Raw genomic sequence first — 15329 nt, 5'->3', positions numbered from 1 at the left:
ATCTTCTTACGATGACGTCCTCTTCTTGTATTCACGCTGCGGCTCCGGCGCAGGTGTACTTTGTCTGCCCTGTTGAGGGCAGAGCAAAGTACTGCAGTGCGCAGGCACCAGGCCTCTCTGACCTTTCCCGGCACCTGCGCACTGCAGTACTTTGCTCTGCCCTCAACAGGACAGACAAAGTACGCCTGCGCCGGAGCTGCAGCGTAAAGACTAGAAGAGGACGTTATCCTATGAAGATGGGAGGCCCCGGACCGGACCGCGACGCCCATCGGATCGGACCACCCGCCCAGGTGAGTATAATCTAACCTCTTTTTCTTATCTTTCAGGATACATCGGGGGCTTATCTACAGCATTACAGAATGCTGTAGATAAGCCCCTGATGCTGGTGGGCTTAGCTCATCGTCGATTTTGGGGGTGACAGGTTCCCTTTAAGGTAGATGAAGATCTCACCTTCCTTACCAGGTCACACAGAAGACTGGCCATTTTTTATGGTCCCATGAACCTATCTATGATAAAATTTGGTCATTGTTCTTTACACTCTTGGGATCGTTCAAATCATTTAGTGGAAAGATTAGGTGTAGACGGAAGCCTTACGCAACCACCAGTACCTACATACAGCTTGGTCACATTTGTTAAACATTGACTTTTTGTGGTTTCCAAGTATGAAGATCAGAAACCTTCATGTAATTTTATGAAAATACCAAGTTTAGGTGGAATACACAGGTTAATGGACATTACTTACAAGCTTTCCACACTCATCAGACATTGACTACTTTGTGATCCCACTGGTGTGCCTATGATAATATTCTGTTATTATCAAAAGGTTTCAAGGGTTGGTATCAATACTAAAATTATATCTTTTTAGGAATGATAGTTTTTAAAATAAAAATAGAGGCACACTTTGCAGGTCTGAAGCAGCTCGAGAAGATATGTCTGCTCTGTTTGGGAAGTTACCAGGACCACTGCAGTCTGTATTTGCCTGTAGTGGTCAAGGGACTAGAGGAGCGTGGGTGTTTCTCTGATGGTTATCTCTTCTAGTCACCTTACTGCTGCACCGGTCCTGGTAATTTCAGAAGGAAGCAGACATAGTTTCCAAAGCTAGACATAGTTTCCCCACCCCACCTATGTAAATGCAGCGCTGAGTCTCCGCTGCTGCTACCATTGATGACAGCGCTGCAGCCAATCAATAAGCTCAGCAGCTTTGAGCATCTCGTGCTGTGAACTTGGGCGGCAGCGCTGTCGATGTGACATCAGTGCAGCAGGTAATAACAAATATCAGAAGCAGCGGCGGAGACTCGGTGCTGAACCCAGGGAGGGTGAGTACAAAGTAGTTTGGAGGCTTTTTTAAACAAAGTACTTCTGGGGGACATGTTTTTTTTTTTAGGAAAGTTGAACTTTGTGATCATAAATCAGCTGAGATGAGTTCAGATGACATTATATAAACTCATACATAAACCCTCTAGCTAGAAGGAGCTCAATGGTAAGTTCTCAGTTAACTTGCAAGACTAAAAGGCTCTAAAGGGAAAACAATGAAACCCAACTGCAAAAATGTTTTTGCCAAAAGAACATGCATTTTAAAAATAAAAACAAGTAAATTAAAGTAAACATTTCTCTGAATACATGAAGTGTTGATTAAAGACTGAGATGGTTGTAGATCTAAAGAAAAGAGGCTTGTACCCATTATTTCATCTTATATGAGGGAGGTGTACAATGTCAAACTCTCCTAAAAGGGTTTGAAGCCAAAAATCACAGCACGTCACATGATGCAGGTACTGTGGAAGTCGTCTGAAGGCAATTTCTACACTGTTTTCCAGTGCACAGATAACTCGAAATTGATTATGGTTGGTATACCATTGGCCCAGTCACCATCATCCCACGAGCTCCCGGAGACCCCACTCGCCCTCCTTGACCCTCAGGGCCCATCTGTCCAGATACACCAGCTTCACCCTACCAAACATAGAGAGAAAACAGATGTTTCAGACTGTACACTATAGAAACTAGAAAAACATAACATGTACTACGTCATGTTTGCAGATATTGTCACCTTGTTTTACATTTCATCAACATTTAAGCCCTGCGTCTCCCTCGTGTTGATTACATTCCCTCTCAGCTCGTTCCTGAACGTGTGATGTGCTGATTTAATGCCGATGGATGGGGAATAGAAAGTTTTATTCAAATCCCACAGCGCAATCTACTTCACAGCATGAATCGGGGGAAAAAACAGTGTAAAAATAAAATATTCCTCGTTTATGGGTCATGATGGGTGAAAAACACCAGAAAATACCGCATGGGGGGGTGTACTAGGAGAGCAAAGACCCCACTACCTGGGGAAAGGATGAGGTGGGGGTATTCTTTTGTTTTTCTGGAACAGTACATACGGTACATCAAAGTGAAAGTGAGTACACCCATCACATTTTTGTGAATGTTTTATTATATCTTTTCATGGGACAACGCTGAAGATATGACACTTTAATACAATATAAAGTAGTCAGCGTACAGCTTGTATAACAGTGTAAATTTGGTGTGCCCTCTAAATAAGTCAACACACAGCCGTTAATGTCTAAACCGCTGACAACAAAAGTAAGTACACCCCTAAGTGAAAATGGGCATATTGTGCCAATTAGTTATTTCCCCTCCCCGGTGTCATGTGAATCATTAGTGTTACAAGGTCTCAGGTGTGAATGGGGAGCCAGGTGTGGTAAATTTGGCGTTATCGCTCTCACACTCTCTCATACTGGACACTGGAAGTTCAGCATGGCACCTCATACCAAAGAACTCTCTGAGGACCTGAAAAAAAGTATTGTTGCTCTGCAAAAAGATGGCCTAGATTATAGGGGATTGCTGACACCATGGAAGTGTGCTGCAGCATGGTGGGCAAGACCATAGAGCAAATTAACAAGACAGGTTCCACTCAGAACTGGCCTCGCCATGAAACACCAAAGAAGTTGAGTGCGAGTGCTTAGCATCACATCTGGAGGTTGTCTTTTCAAAACAGACGTATGAGTTCTGCCAGTATTACTGCAGAAGTTAAAGAGGTGAGGAGTCAGTCTGTCAGTGCTCAGACCTTACGCCACACACTGCATCAAATTGGTCTTCATGGTTGTCATCCCAGAAAGGAAGCCTCTTCTAAAAATGATGCACAAGAAAGCCCGCAAACAGCTTGCTGAAGACAAGCAGACTAATGATGTTGATTACTACAATGTACTATGGACTCCTCGCCAGAGACGGACTACACCTCAACAAACCTGGGAAACACACATTCGCCAGAAGACTCGCTACACTCATCAGGAGGGCGTTAAACTAGAAGAAGAGGGGACGGGAAGAAAAACATTAGACTCGAACAAAGAAGACCCAGGTAAACATACTCAGACGGGAGGTAAGAACATTTCTAAAACAATCCACAGCGAGGAGATTGGAACAAAACAAAATCCTCTAAACTGCATGCTCGCAAACGCCAGAAGCCTGACAAACAAGATGGAAGAACTAGAAGCAGAAATATCTACAGGTAACTTTGACATAGTGGGAATAACCGAGACATGGTTAGATGAAAGCTATGACTGGGCAGTTAACTTACAGGGTTACAGTCTGTTTAGAAAGGATCGTAAAAATCAGAGAGGAGGAGGGGTTTGTCTCTATGTAAAGTCTTGTCTAAAGTCCACTTTAAGGGAGGATATTAGCGAAGGGAATGAGGATGTCGAGTCCATATGGGTCGAAATTCATGGAGGGAAAAATGGTAACAAAATTCTCATTGGGGTCTGTTACAAACCGCCAAATATAACAGAAATCATGGAAAGTCTACTTCTAAAGCAGATAGATGAAGCTGCAACCCATAATGAGGTCCTGGTTATGGGGGACTTTAACTACCCGGATATTAACTGGGAAACAGAAACCTGTGAAACCCATAAAGGCAACAGGTTTCTGATAATAACCAAGAAAAATTATCTTTCACAATTGGTGCAGAATCCAACCAGAGGAGCAGCACTTTTAGACCTAATACTATCTAATAGACCTGACAGAATAACAAATCTGCAGGTGGTCGGGCATCTAGGAAATAGCGACCACAATATTGTACAGTTTCACCTGTCTTTCACTAGGGGGACTTGTCAGGGAGTCACAAAAACACTGAACTTTAGGAAGGCAAAGTTTGACCAGCTTAAGGCCCCGTCTCACATAGCGAGATCGCTAGCGAGATCGCTGCTGAGTCACAAGTTTTGTGACGCAACAGCGACCTCCATAGCGATCTCGCTATGTGTGACACGTACCAGCGATCAGGCCCCTGCTGCGAGATCGCTGGTCGTGTCAGAATGGCCTGGACCTTTTTTTGGTCGTTGAGGCCCCGCTGACATCGCTGAATCGGTGTGTGTGACACCGATCCAGCGATGTCTTCACTGGTAACCAGGGTAAACATCGGGTTACTAAGCGCAGGGCCGCGCTTAGTAACCCGATGTTTACCCTGGTTACCAAAAAAAACAAACAGTACATACTCGCCTTTCGGTGTCCAGGTCCCTTGCCGTCTGCTTCCTGCTCTGACTGAGATCCGGCCGTACAGCGAGAGCAGAGCGCAGCGGTGACGTCACCGCTGTGCTCTCACTTCTCACTGTACGGCCGGGAGTCAGTGAGAGCAGGAAGCAGACGGCAAGGGACCTGGACACCGAAAGGCGAGTATGTACTGTTTGTTTTTTTTGGTAACCAGGGTAAACATCGGGTTACTAAGCGCGGCCCTGCGCTTAGTAACCCGATGTTTACCCTGGTTACCCGGGTGCTGCAGGGGGACTTCGGCATCGTTGAAGACAGTTTCAACGATGCCGAAGTCGTTCCCCTGATCGTTGGTCGCTGGGGAGAGCGGTCTGTGTGACAGCTCCCCAGCGACCACACAGCGACTTACCAACGATCACGGCCAGGTCGTATCGCTGGTCGTGATCGTTGGTAAATCGCTTAGTGAGACGGGGCCTTTAGAGATGCCCTTAATCTGGTAGACTGGGACAATATCCTCATAAATAAGAATACAGATAATAAATGGAAAATGTTTAAGAACATCCTAAATAGGCACTGTAAGCGGTTTATACCTTGTGGGAATAAAAGGACTAGAAATAGGAAAAACCCAATGTGGCTAAACAAAGAAGTAAGACAGGCAATTAACAGTAAAAAGAAAGCATTTGCACTACTAAAGCAGGGTGGCACCATTGAAGCTCTAAAAAACTATAGGGAGAAAAATACTTTATCTAAAAAACTAATTAAAGCTGCCAAAAAGGAAACAGAGAAGCACATTGCTAAGGAGAGTAAAACTAATCCCAAACTGTTCTTCAACTACAGTATATCAATAGTAAAAGAATAAAAACTGAAAATGTAGGCCCCTTAAAAAATAGTGAGGAAAGAATGGTTGTAGATGACGAGGAAAAGGCTAACATATTAAACACCTTCTTCTCCACGGTATTCACGGTGGAAAATGAAATGCTAGGTGAAATCCCAAGAAACAGTGAAAACCCTATATTAAGGGTCACCAATCTAACCCAAGAAGAGGTGCGAAACCGGCTAAATAAGATTAAAATAGATAAATCTCCTGGTCCGGGTGGCATACACCCACGAGTACTAAGAGAACTAAGTAATGTAATAGATAAACCATTATTTCTTATTTTTAGGGACTCTATAGCGACGGGGTCTGTTCCGCAGGACTGGCGCATAGCAAATGTGGTGCCAATATTCAAAAAGTGCTCTAAAAGTGAACCTGGAAATTATAGGCCAGTAAGTCTAACCTCTACTGTTGGTAAAATATTTGAAGGGTTTCTGAGGGATGTTATTCTGGATTATCTCAATGAGAATAACTGTTTAACTCCATATCAGCATGGGTTTATGAGAAATCGCTCCTGTCAAACCAATCTAATCAGTTTTTATGAAGAGGTAAGCTATAGGCTGGACCACGGTGAGTCATTGGACGTGGTATATCTCGATTTTTCCAAAGCGTTTGATACCGTGCCGCACAAGAGGTTGGTACACAAAATGAGAATGCTTGGTCTGGGGGAAAATGTGTGTAAATGGGTTAGTAACTGGCTTAGTGATAGAAAGCAGAGGGTGGTTATAAATGGTATAGTCTCTAACTGGGTCGCTGTGACCAGTGGGGTACCGCAGGGGTCGGTATTGGGACCTGTTCTCTTCAACATATTCATTAATAATCTGGTAGAAGGTTTACACAGTAAAATATTGATATTTGCAGATGATACAAAACTATGTAAAGCAGTTAATACAAGAGAAGATAGTATTCTGCTACAGATGGATCTGGATAAGTTGGAAACTTGGGCTGAAAGGTGGCAGATGAGGTTTAACAATGATAAATGTAAGGTTATACACATGGGAAGAAGGAATCAATATCACCATTACACACTGAACGGGAAACCACTGGGTAAATCTGACAGGGAGAAGGACTTGGGGATCCTAGTTAATGATAAACTTACTTGGAGCAGCCAGTGCCAGGCAGTAGCTGCCAAGGCAAACAGGATCATGGGGTGCATTAAAAGAGGTCTGGATACACATGAAGAGAGCATTATACTGCCTCTGTACAAATCCCTAGTTAGACCGCACATGGAGTACTGTGTCCAGTTTTGGGCACCGGTGCTCAGGAAGGATATAATGGAACTAGAGAGAGTACAAAGGAGGGCAACAAAATTAATAAAGGGGATGGGATAACTACAATACCCAGATAGATTAGCGAAATTAGGATTATTTAGTCTAGAAAAAAGACGACTGAGGGGCGATCTAATAACCATGTATAAGTATATAAGGGGACAATACAAATATCTAGCTGAGGATCTGTTTATACCAAGGAAGGTGACGGACACAAGGGGGCATTCTTTGCGTCTGGAGGAGAAAAGGTTTTTCCACCAACATAGAAGAGGATTCTTTACTGTTAGGGCAGTGAGAATCTGGAATTGCTTGCCTGAGGAGGTGGTGATGGCGAACTCAGTTGAGGGGTTCAAGAGAGGCCTGGATGTCTTCCTGGAGCAGAACAGTATTGTTTCATACAATTATTAGGTTCTGTAGAAGGACGTAGATCTGGGGATTTATTATGATGGAATATAGGCTGAACTGGATGGACAAATGTCTTTTTTCGGCCTTACTAACTATGTTACTATGTTACTATGTTACACTATGTTCCAAATTATTATGCAAATAATATTTCCTCATATTTTCTCTAAATTACCTCTCTGAATTGCAGTCATTGTATTTTCCAGTCATCTACTATTCTAGTATAATCGCAATGTTTTGGAACAAACTGCCTATGAAAACAGTATATTTTTTTAAAAAAATAAACACTCAAAATGCATGTTCCAAATTATTATGCACAGCAGAGTTTTCAACCTTTTTTTTTTATTTTGAACAAAAAATGGTTAATTGTGAAGTTATAAGCATTATCAGCTTATTACAAAATGAAATCAAACAGTTTTCAAGTGAAAACTTTATTCTAGGTGATGTTACATTTGCACATAGGACCCCTTGTTCGAAAGAAGCTTCTGAACTCTCTCGTCCATTGAATTTGTCAGTTTTTGGATTGTTTCTGCTTCAGTTGTTTTGCATGTGGACAGAATACCCTCCCAGAGCTGTTGCTTAGATGTGAACTGCCTGCCGCCATCATAGACACTCCTTTTGATGATGCTCCAGAGGTTCTCAATGGGGTTTAGGTCAGGGGAAGATGGTGGCCACACCATAAGTTTGTCCTCTTTTATGCCCATAGCAGCCAGAGATGCAGATGTGTTTTTTTGCAGCATGAGATCATGCATGAAAATGATCTTGCTGTGGAAAGCACGGTTCTTCCTCTTGAACCATGGCAGGAAGTGTTGTTTTAGAAACTCCACATAGATTAGGGAGTTCATCTTTACCCCTTTAAGGATCATAAAGGGGCCGACAATCTCTCTCCCCATGATTCCAGCCCAAAACATTACTCCACCTCCTCCTTGTTGGCGCCTTAGCTGTGTTTTCATGGGGTGTCCATCAACCAGCCATCCTCCACTCCATCCGTCTGGACCATCGAGCGTTGCACGGCACTCATCGGTGAACAAAACAGTTGGAAGTTAGTCTTCATGTATCGTTTGGCCCACTGGAGCCGTTTCTGCTTGTGTGCAGTGGATAGAAGTGGTCGACAGGATGGCTTATGCACCTCTGAAGGACCCTGCATCTTGTTCTGGGGACGTTGGAGGCACCAGCAGCTTCAAAAACTTGTCTGCTGCTATGACAAGGCATTTTTGCAGCTGCTCTTTTAACCTTACGCAATTGCCTGTTGGAAAGAGTCCTCAATTTTTCCTTATCAGCACGCACACGTGTGTGCTGGGAATCAGCTACATACTTCTTGATTGTGCGATGATCATGATGAAGTGTCTTGGCAATGTTGATTGTAGTCATGCCTTGACCTAAATACTCCACAATTGTTGCTTCTCAGCAGCCGACACATCCTTTTTCTTTCCCATTTTGGCCAAAAATGTAGGCTGCTTAATAATGTGGAACAGCCTTCTTAAGTAGTCTTGCCTTTATTTGGACACACCTGCCAAACTAATTTGCACAGGTATCTGCAATTGCTTTCAGTGATATAAAGAGCCCTGACACACATCACCATCAATGAGTTTAAATGACAAACAAAAAAATTCTAACCTTATCACTCCTAAACTCTTTGTGTATAATAATTTGGAACACAGTGTAGAACCATGTCCTGTGGTCTGATGAGACCAAGATAAACTTATTTGGTTCAGAAGGTGTCAAGCGTATGTGGGGGCAACCAGGTGAGGAGTACAAAGACAAGCGTGTCTTGCCTACAGATTTTAATTACATCTCAACACAGTTGGTTCTGAGCCTCCTATATAAGTAGGCTTTATCCTGTTATTAGCCATAGGTAAGTGTTCACATTAGGCAGTCAGCTCAGATACCATAGGTAAGTGTTCACACCAGGCAGTCAGTGTAGTTACCCATTCGATCTGAGATTACCTTGACGTTTTGGTGAATGGGCTCACAAAGTTTGGCCAAATCTTGTGCTAAAAATCTCATGTGTTTTTTCATAAAGTTCATAAGCCATTATGCTATTCACATTCCACATATTTCACATTTCCTTATTTTTAGCACAGATGAGTGCGGCCATTGATCTATTTTGTATTTGACTTTTTTTGGCTATGCACTAGTATAAATTATATATATATATTGTTCGGTCAGTTGATCTATTTTTACTTGCCTACAGTCTAGCATGGTGGTGGGAGTGTCATGATTTGGGGCTGCATGAGTACTGCTAGTCATAAGGGAGCTGCAGCTCATTGAGTGAATCATGAATGCCAACATGTACTGTGATATATTGAAGCACAAAATGATCCAAAATGATATTGACCCCAAACACACCTTCATGATGACCACCGCCTTGCTAAAGAAACTGAGGGTAAAGGTGCTGTACGGGCCAAGCATATCTTCAGACCTAAACCCTATTGAGCATCTGTGGGGCATCCTCAAATGGAAGGTGGAGGAGCGCAAGGTCTCTAACATCCACCAGCTCCATGATGTCATCAAGGAGAAGGGGAAGAGGATTCCAGTGGCAACCTGTGAAGCTCTAGTGAGCTCCATGCCCAAGAGAGTTAAGGCAGTGCTTGAAAATAATGGTGGCCACACAAAATATTCACACTTTGGGCACAATTTGCCCATTTTCACTTAGGGTTGTGCTCACTTATTTGTTGCCAAACTGTACGCTGACTACTTAACATTGTGTCAAAGTGTCATATCTTCAGTGGTGTCCCATGAAAAGATATAATAAATTATTTCTAAAATGGGAGGGGTGTACTAACGTTTGAGATATAATGTACATTTAGATAAGAAAAAAAATCTAAATGATTCCTTTGAAAACTTAGGTGTATAACCATGACAACAATAAGCCACCTCAGGAGATACATTGGGAAAAAAATCATGTAGAAGTTTTAAAAAAACAGGTGCGAAGACTAACCTCAGGTGTAATATCATGAATGTCTATGTTAGCATCCTCCCCTAAAGGGGTTGTCTGGTTTGGATAACCCATTCTCAGATCCTCTATTAGTGAAATCTCAGATAATAAATTGGATACTCCGTTTAGGATTCTAAAGTCTTTGGGTTGGAGCGATTAGAAAAAGTGCCACTTTCCTGGAGGACCTGTCCTGTCCTGCATCACACAGATAAGTATTAATGTGTGCGGACACAGTGTAATGCCAAGCTTTGCCTGTGGTGGCAGTGCAGAGAAATGTAACACTTGCTGCCAGGTTTCCCAATTAGAGCGCTTCCATGCAGGAGAGGAGCTTGTTGTCATGGGAACCTTTTTTAAATGTAGAGTTTATTTAAAGCAGAGCCCCCAATAGGCAAATCTCAAAAATCTAATATGACCCTCTAATTCCTGGAAAACTGCATAAATTGTTCTACAGTCTGAGGTAACTGAGTGACAACATTGAGGGGGGTCCTTCTTCTACAGTATGACATAGGGTTGTCATAATCAGTCAACTTTACTCTATGGTGGTCAAACTTTGAAATGAGGGTCTCTTTTGAGGGGCACAAATATATCTGTTGTCTCAGATTACCAGGGGAGAACAAATGAGCAATTCAAAGTCTCTTTTCTTCTTCTTTAATTCCCAAGGGTCAAGGTGAATATCAAACTGCATTGGGTCCTCCTAATTACATTCCTCCAATGAATTGTATTCAGGAATGATATTGTTGACAATGCTATGTCTACCAACACAAAATATTTCCTGTGTCTAACAGACAAACAAAATGATACTATATACCATGGGTCCTGCTTCACCCTGCTCCCCTTTGGGTCCTCGAGGTCCAGGTGGTCCCTGTAGAAAGTAGAGATAAAATTACAGTGTGTAACCCAAGTGGACCACAACCTCTGAGGAGAGTATAGTTCTTACAGGGAGTCCAGGTTGTCCCGGGGGACCTTGAACATCTGAGGTACAGGTGCAAGCAGATGGTGGAGATGGACAGCTGTCTTTATCCCTCTAAAAGAAGAGAAAGGTCAATGGATAAGATCTAAGGATCTGAGTCATCTGACCATGGCAGGAAATTACTATGAAGTGTTGAGACCAATGGATAAACCTATAATGTAGCTGCCATATTTGATGCAATACATAATAGGCCAGCATGTAATATGTTTTATTATATGTGAAGAGATATGATGTCACATGATTTTCCGAGAACGAGGTGATTTATATATCTGTGGTTGTCATCCATTGCAATATATAATAAGCAGAGCAATAAGTGCCTTCGCTGCATAGACCTACAGTATATGGGATTCAGGGACTTGTGTATAGGACCTCCAGCCGCACTCACAGACCTCCTCGATGGCTTGAAGTTTTCAGTACCTTGCTTCATTTTAATACTCTTTACATATTCAGCGTAACAAAAACGTCAATGTAAAGATCCCACTTCATGTTATAATTAGGAAACTTGTGAAGTCTGTGAATCTGAGGAACCTATAATCCTTAGGGGGGATAGTTACAGGACCGCAGCAAGGTATTCTGTAGTTAAACTTGGCATTGGGATGAGATAGCGGGCAGCACTGGGTAAGGCAGAGCAGAAAAATAGAGAGCGCATCTACTTCTTACCTTGCCTGGAACATCACAGCATCCGTCTCCTTCTGGGATTTCTGAAGCGCAGAATATCAAGAACGACTGGAGCTCCAGCTGCAAAACAAATACACAAAGTTTTGGTCTAGGCTTAGACTGACTATTGGGGTATTACAATAATGCCTAGAGATCCATGTCCAGTTAGGGGTACATTAAAGCACCACTATAAGGATTTTTTATTATTCTCAGCGCTAGACTGGAGCTACTAATGCAAGGTCCCTTCCCCTAGTCTTATATTTACCAGCTGCCATCTTCATCTTCGCCAGGCTTATGATCACAACATATGACTGGTCAAAAGTCCAATATAACGGTAACAATTATAGATTTTGGCTCTCTCCATCAAACATTGGTGCGATCCAGAAGGTCACAAACTGCAGGAGACCGACGGGAGCAGTGGCGATAGAAGGTGAAGATGGGTAAGTATAAGACCAGGGGCACGGACCTAAGATTAGGAGAACCAGTCCAGCAATGCAATAAGTGGTGAGCTAAGAATTCGTGTATAAAAAGACACAGCGATTGCTTAGATTAGTAAATCAGAAAGTAGTTCCTATTGCTTGTGTTTTAACCTCAAAGATGACTACATGAAATGAAACGTTTTCTCCTGTGCTGCACTTAAACTCTGGACTACTCTACCTCTGACAGTTAAACTAACTTCTCTTAAGGAATTTCATCTTTTAAAGCATACAGTGTATCACATTTCTTATTGGCTTACCCCTGGTTAAACAACTGTACCACAATAAGTAACATCAGAAACTGGACATTATATTGTTCTTTAAGATCTATTTTTGCCATAAAAAACTCTATATTTCTGCCTTACCTCTGGGTGATGCTGCATTATATATAAACCGCACTGTCTACGTCAATATAACAGAAAGACTAGAGAGACTCAGCTCCTCTACCTAACCTTCCCTTCACCTTTAGATAGTTCAGGGACAAGGGTTCACTTGTCATTCTTGCTTGATAGTACTTTAGAGATGCTCTTTTAATTGTAACCATTCAGCCATATTGGACTGTGGAATGCGTTCTTTGGTCACCAGGTCACACAATACCTAACCAGACATGCACCTCTGTTTTCTCTAAGCTTGTCCACATCCTCTTTATCCATGGTTGTAAAACAGTCTACTGTGTCTTTTATATATGCCTAAAAATTCCAATGGGCAAGGCTGTCCTACACAACGGCCACTTGACAGCTGACAAAATTGACCAGAAGATAAGTTGTGTGATCAGTAGCTGTGTATTCGGATGCATTATGATGGTATTTAAGGACAGATGCTACCAGGCAACTCCCACGGTTAATAATTAAATGCACGCGTTGATTTAGCAAGGCGTTCTTCGCATTTTGTCCCCTATCGGCGGTCCCCTCTCCACTGACCCACGCTGCTATAAATAGCCAGATGCTATCGCCTCTCTTTAAACGCCCTCTGGAGAACTGGACTCTTTCTTCTCCATTCCCAGAGATGCGGGGAATCAGTCTGAGGCTCAATCTCTTCCAAATGAGACCCATTGATCACTGGAAATTTAAAATGTCTCAGGTTAAATAAATCTGGATGACGGATGGAAATAAGGCGTTCTGTGCCGGGGCTGATATGCCGGGAGGCTGCGCCGACACGAGGGTGACATTGCATTAGGGAGAACAATGAATGACTTACTGATGTCGGTTTTTGGACACTATCAGGAAATAGGCACAGGTTAACCCTTGCTGTGCAACAAGAGGAATAGAACAAATTGTCATAGTAACGGTGACACAGAATATGAAAGAATTCCCTAGCTGGTATAACCTGGGCGTCTCCTGGTATACACAGTGGCTATTTATGTATAGCTGGTATAAGTTGTACAGTTTACTGCGTCTATAGTCAGAAGACCACATAGTACAAGGAAGATCATATTGACATAATAAGGAAAGTGGAGGCGACTTGAAGATCTCACCATAGGTATACTTACTGCTGAGGAGCCACTTTTTGGACCTCTAGTTCTTGTTAGTTTTCCCAACATCTCAAACCCCAAAGTGGTCACCTTCCCCATGGTTCTGACTTGCTTCTCTGCTACCATCTGGCAATCCACATGGAGTTTGATATTCACTTTGCTAACAGCCAATTGTACCTGGGCCAAGAAAGCACATAAGTTAAAGGGAAAATCTACTTTTAAAGTTGAAACCCCCATAGATTCCAGAAAAAAAGTAGTTCAATAAAACCCTGCATCAGTGGTTAGCGGTTCCCATAACTAGTGCTTCTTCTTTCAATAAGCGCCATTATCATAATTGGTCTACCAATGTCACATCAGAGAGCGTGAAACATGGAAACCTATTACCAGGCTTTCAGCTCATTCTAAAAATCAATGGAGTGGTTACCCATAGACCCACCCCATGTCAGTTTTTATTCTTACTGAGATGACCTGATGTGGCTTACCACATAACTGAGTAGACAATGGAGCTCAAATCTGGAGTGATCATTAGTATCAGCATCAATTCATACACTCAATTAACCTTATGGAAACTTCTGTAGAAAATCTTCTTTACTTCATGTTGATCAAAGGTTTCCTCCTGCAATCTGCCCTCACTATCAGGGTGGAAGTACGTCAGAGACTGCTTTGTTGCTGTTGATGAGACATAGAAAGATGCCTGAGAAAACTAGACATAGACCATACCTGTGACCCAAAGTGACTATCCAATTTGGCTACTTTCATGGCAGACCAAAAAGGTTGAGATCATATCTTGGGTCATGTTGACTTCTTTGACCCAATTTGTAAGGTTGTGATCACTTTGTGGGGCATCACCACATCTAGACTTAGGTTATATGGAGTATAAAGCTCAGTTCCATGCTCCACAGTGGAGATGAACTGCAACACAAACCCATGTAGCACCTTCTACTTAGTTCATCCCAGCCCCTTGCCAATCCTAAACTGAGATTTAAACTCATATATTTCTATATTCGGAACACCTTACGGTCCAGGATAATCCCCATGACTGGCTGGAAATCTTCATCTGTTATCTGCCACACAGCAAAGGGTTCCTGAGCAGCATTTGGTGGCAGACGAAGAAGGAAGCTGAGGCTATGCTCCGGGGGAAGCCCATTTGGGTGAACTTCTCTAGGAAGGAAAACAGAAGACTGAGCAGAATCTATTTACTAATGGCAAGCAAAGCATGTAGATTGTCCACAAACAATCAATACACCATAATGGACTAACAGGATTAGAACAAGAACGTCTGTATTTATTAACAGTAAACAGAGCTGAAGTGGTCTAAAACCAACACTTGACTATGGAGCAGTGTTCTGTGGAGTGAAGGATCACTCTTCTCTATTTGGCATCTAATAGACGAGCCTGAGTTTGGTGAATACCAGGGGAACGTTACCTACCTGACTGCATGGTGCCCACAGTAACGTTAGGCGGAGGAGAGATAATGTTATGAGGTTGTTTTCCAGGGGTTGGCCCCTTAGCTACAGTGAAGGGAAATCTCAATGCTTCATTATACCAAGACATTTTGGACAATTGTATCTTCAAGCTTTGAGATAACAATATGGGGAAAGCCCTTTTCTGATCGCTAGTGCACAAAGCAAGGTCCATAAAGACATGGTTGGGGGAGCTTAGCGTAGAAGAACATGAGCCCGACCTCATGAGCCATCTCATCCAACATCAATGTCTAACCTCACAAATGCTATTTTGGAAAAATGGGCAAAAATTCTCACAGACTCCTCCAAAATCCTGTAGAAATCCTTCCCAGAA

The 15329-nt window shown here is 42.6% G+C and overlaps 1 protein-coding gene across 2 annotated transcripts in view; it reads right to left on the bottom strand.

The window, feature by feature from the left end:
* COL20A1 (collagen type XX alpha 1 chain) overlaps nt 1-15329 on the bottom strand; it is a 222022-nt gene that overhangs the window by 47848 nt on the left and 158845 nt on the right. For both annotated transcript variants that reach the window (XM_077252937.1, XM_077252938.1), the window contains exons 22-28: nt 14551-14693; nt 14092-14201; nt 13551-13709; nt 11589-11666; nt 10896-10982; nt 10767-10820; nt 1852-1947 (exon numbers count right to left, since the gene is read on the bottom strand). In XM_077252937.1, coding sequence (XP_077109052.1) covers nt 1852-1947; nt 10767-10820; nt 10896-10982; nt 11589-11666; nt 13551-13709; nt 14092-14201; nt 14551-14693 — 727 coding nt within the window. The remainder of the gene's footprint in view (nt 1-1851; nt 1948-10766; nt 10821-10895; nt 10983-11588; nt 11667-13550; nt 13710-14091; nt 14202-14550; nt 14694-15329) is intronic.

This window comes from Ranitomeya variabilis, chromosome 4 (genome assembly GCF_051348905.1).
Source record: "Ranitomeya variabilis isolate aRanVar5 chromosome 4, aRanVar5.hap1, whole genome shotgun sequence".
Lineage (NCBI taxonomy): Eukaryota > Metazoa > Chordata > Amphibia > Anura > Dendrobatidae > Ranitomeya > Ranitomeya variabilis.
Note: the sequence above shows the minus strand (reverse complement) of the source record. Positions and strands in the feature narration are given on the sequence as shown.